Here is a 3,086-nt window from a genome sequence, read left to right as displayed (position 1 = left end):
GTGACAAGCCTTACGAATTGTCTGTGTCGGGTGGTGGCAGGTTTAACGACACATTTATATATTTATGCGATCTACCACAGAAAACCTGACTTAAGAATGATATTGGTCGTGAAAGCCTACGTGTTAAAGTAAATAGAATGAAAACAAAATGTAGTGTACAATACTGTATAGGTAACCGTGTACCGTACGGTTCACTACGGGAAGTTAAAATCGTGCGTGGTTGAATCTCACTGTCACCCCCCCCCCCTTGGAGTTTAGGAACACCACGTAGCCTAGGACACCGCGACGGGCCATTTGGGCGATGAGATGGGTACAAGATGGCGCATTGTGTACTTCCATGGCAGCATAATCGCAAGCAGTACAGTTACCATGCATACAGGAATCTCAAGATCAACTGCGAATGGTCGAGCCACAGGGGCACAATCGGCGAACAGTACCTAAATACATTTGGCCCAAAACAGCAAAATCTCGACTCGATATGGCGCCCCCCCTGCATCCCTCCTCCCTGGCTCCCCCCCCACCTCTTACCTTATATAATCGCTTGTCACATACAGCTCTCTCTGCCCACTACAGTAAAAACAAATTGCTGTGGTTTTCCCACCTGATGACGGAAGCTTGTGTTGCCTCTGAAACGTCGTGATTTAATTTAGTTGTTTTATCTTTCATTTTATTTTCACCTACGTGACTTTACCGAAAGAACCAAAGAGTACGGGTTTGCTGTACTGTGTTGTGTCGTGTCGAAGTTAATTTCAGAGAAGTTGTATTTCTCTTGCAGACAAGGCTCTCTTAACCTCAAACAGTTATTCTTGTAAATTATCTAACCTTGTCACTGTCCGCTCCTCTTCATTGTCTTTAGCTGTAAATTAGCCATTATCAGTTAATAATCTGATCCAATGTGTGTTTTTTACAATTTCCCAACATGATGATGTACTGCTTTTTCACCGTTTTTTCGCAATAATGATGTTTGTTATTGAATTGTCGATAACGTCTGAGTCGACATGCAAATTTAGAAGTGCATTACTCTTACAAATGTGTCAGTAAAATGTGGTTTTGAAAGTCAAAACTGTGAATATCACAATGTTTGAAATTCCTTTCATAATTAAAACAAATCTGTATCTTGTAATGTGCAGGAAGAAAGGAGAAAATGCCTTATGCATTGGCCTTACACACCTGTGGAGGACAAGGAGGAACAAGCTTCAGTCTTGATGGGAGGAAAAATGGAGCAACGCTGGAAAAAATCTGGGTGTGGGTTGGAGGGTGGCAGATCAAGTGCGTAAAGGCCTGGCTGACGGACGGAAGGTCTGCACAGTACGGTAATCCCTCGGGATCTCACAAAGAGTTTGTGTTCCAGCCTGGGGAGCTGTTTTCGTCCCTCTCACTGTGGGGGAATGGGGCTGGCTCACGCATGGGCGCCTTCAAGTTCAGGACAAACAAAGGCAGGGAATTCTTCGTGAAGATGACAGACTGGGGCCTAAAGACCGAGTACCCGGTCGACATCCGCTCTGGGATCTGCCTTGGAATTCAGGGCAAAGGCGGTTCAGACATCGACTGCATGGGCTTCCTCTTCATCAATTCGGTGAAATGTTCAGAATTGATCAACGTGACATATCCTACACTGCACAAGCAGCTTCCAAAAGTCCAGATGGAAGAGATCAAATCACTCAGTTACAAAAATACTGGTTCTGTCCCCCAAACCTATAAAATGGAAACCTCCAAGACCGTGACCAAAACCTCCTCCTGGTCGATCTCAAACAAGCTGGAGGCAACCGTGAGCATCAGCGTCTCAGCCGGCATTCCGGATGTCGTGGACGTTGAAAGTGGCTTTAGTTTTACCGTTGGCACCGAGAGTACACACGCCGTGGAGAATTCAGAATCGAAAACCGAGCTCCTCTCATTCGACGTCACGGTTCCTGCAGGCAAGACCACGGCGATCGACGTCAATATCGGTCGCGCGGAAATCGACCTCCCCTACAAGGGTACGGTGCGCATGTCCTTATTGAACGGCGCCACCTACCACATACCAATGGAGGGTGTCTACAAGGGTCTCGCCTACACCAAGGCTACTGCAGAAATAAAAGAAAAGTGAAACGGCATCTGAAAAGCACGCACGTGCTGCTCTTTACTAGCTGCATGCTTTATTCAACGCTGCCTATCTTTATTTAATAGTTTATTGAAACATGTGGTATAAAATATGATGCAATACATATGCCATTTGGGAGAGTTCAGTTGTTGCAATTAAGGAACCTTTGAATCGGTGAAAAAATAATTAACACGGAGATAGTTATTTCTACGAATTTTTCTCCCACCTACCGTACATAATTTAGTCTGTTCGCTCAGACATCACAATGGAATGATCATAATCTTTATTTATCCCGGAGGAATCCAACGATCAATGAATCTCTTTTTTACAGATGTCCAGTAGGGGCGAGTCAGCAAGTTACAACAACAAACAATACAAAACACGATATGAGTACAAAGTAGATCAATGGTAAGCAAGTAGCTAAAACTTATATAAAGAAATAACAATAAATAAAGTATATAAGTGCAAATAGCATAAGTACATTTTGCCGATTTTTCAACACTAAATGCAAACTTGGGCAAAGCAACAAAACGACAACAAAAACAGTTCCAGATCAAACCAACACTGCAGAGGATATCTTCATAATATTGGATTTTATAATCTAACTATCAATTCACAGATAAGAAACCAACTTAAACGTCACATTTGCCATTAACTTCCGTGAGAATGAGCCCCGACTAGCAAAAGCAAATGGAAGTAAACTTATTGCAGTGGTTTGGGCAATGTAACAAGACAATACACACTGGCATAGGCAACGCTGATCGGTAGAGTGCAAATCTGGAGGGGTTCGATACATCAAAGTACAAGTTGGATGACCGACATAAATGACTGGAAGGAGGTAAAAGAGGTGAAGCTTTATGGGTTTCAGAAATGAGAAGGTGAAGAGCACACAGCAAAGGACGTTCTCCACGGCAAAATAATGCAAACATATATCTTTACAATAAAGTTTCTGCATGCTGCCACGAACAGAATAATCGATGGACTTGACCAACATTTCTACTAAAAT

At 43.1% G+C, this 3,086-nt stretch overlaps 1 protein-coding gene across 1 annotated transcript; it reads left to right on the top strand.

Moving 5' to 3' along the window:
• The first annotated feature begins 1,144 nt into the window (after window positions 1-1,144).
• On the top strand, window positions 1,145-2,086 carry LOC144733233 (aerolysin-like protein). Its single transcript, XM_078615025.1, has one exon. It carries the CDS (start codon window positions 1,145-1,147, stop codon window positions 2,084-2,086), a length of 942 nt encoding a protein of 313 aa, XP_078471151.1.
• The last annotated feature ends 1,000 nt before the right edge of the window (window positions 2,087-3,086 follow it).

The sequence above is a fragment of the Lampetra planeri genome, chromosome 45 (genome assembly GCF_965212315.1).
Source record: "Lampetra planeri chromosome 45, kcLamPlan1.2.h2, whole genome shotgun sequence".
Classification (NCBI taxonomy): domain Eukaryota; kingdom Metazoa; phylum Chordata; class Hyperoartia; order Petromyzontiformes; family Petromyzontidae; genus Lampetra; species Lampetra planeri.
The sequence above is the reverse complement of the archived record's forward strand: the minus strand, read 5'-3'. Positions and strand labels throughout refer to the sequence as shown.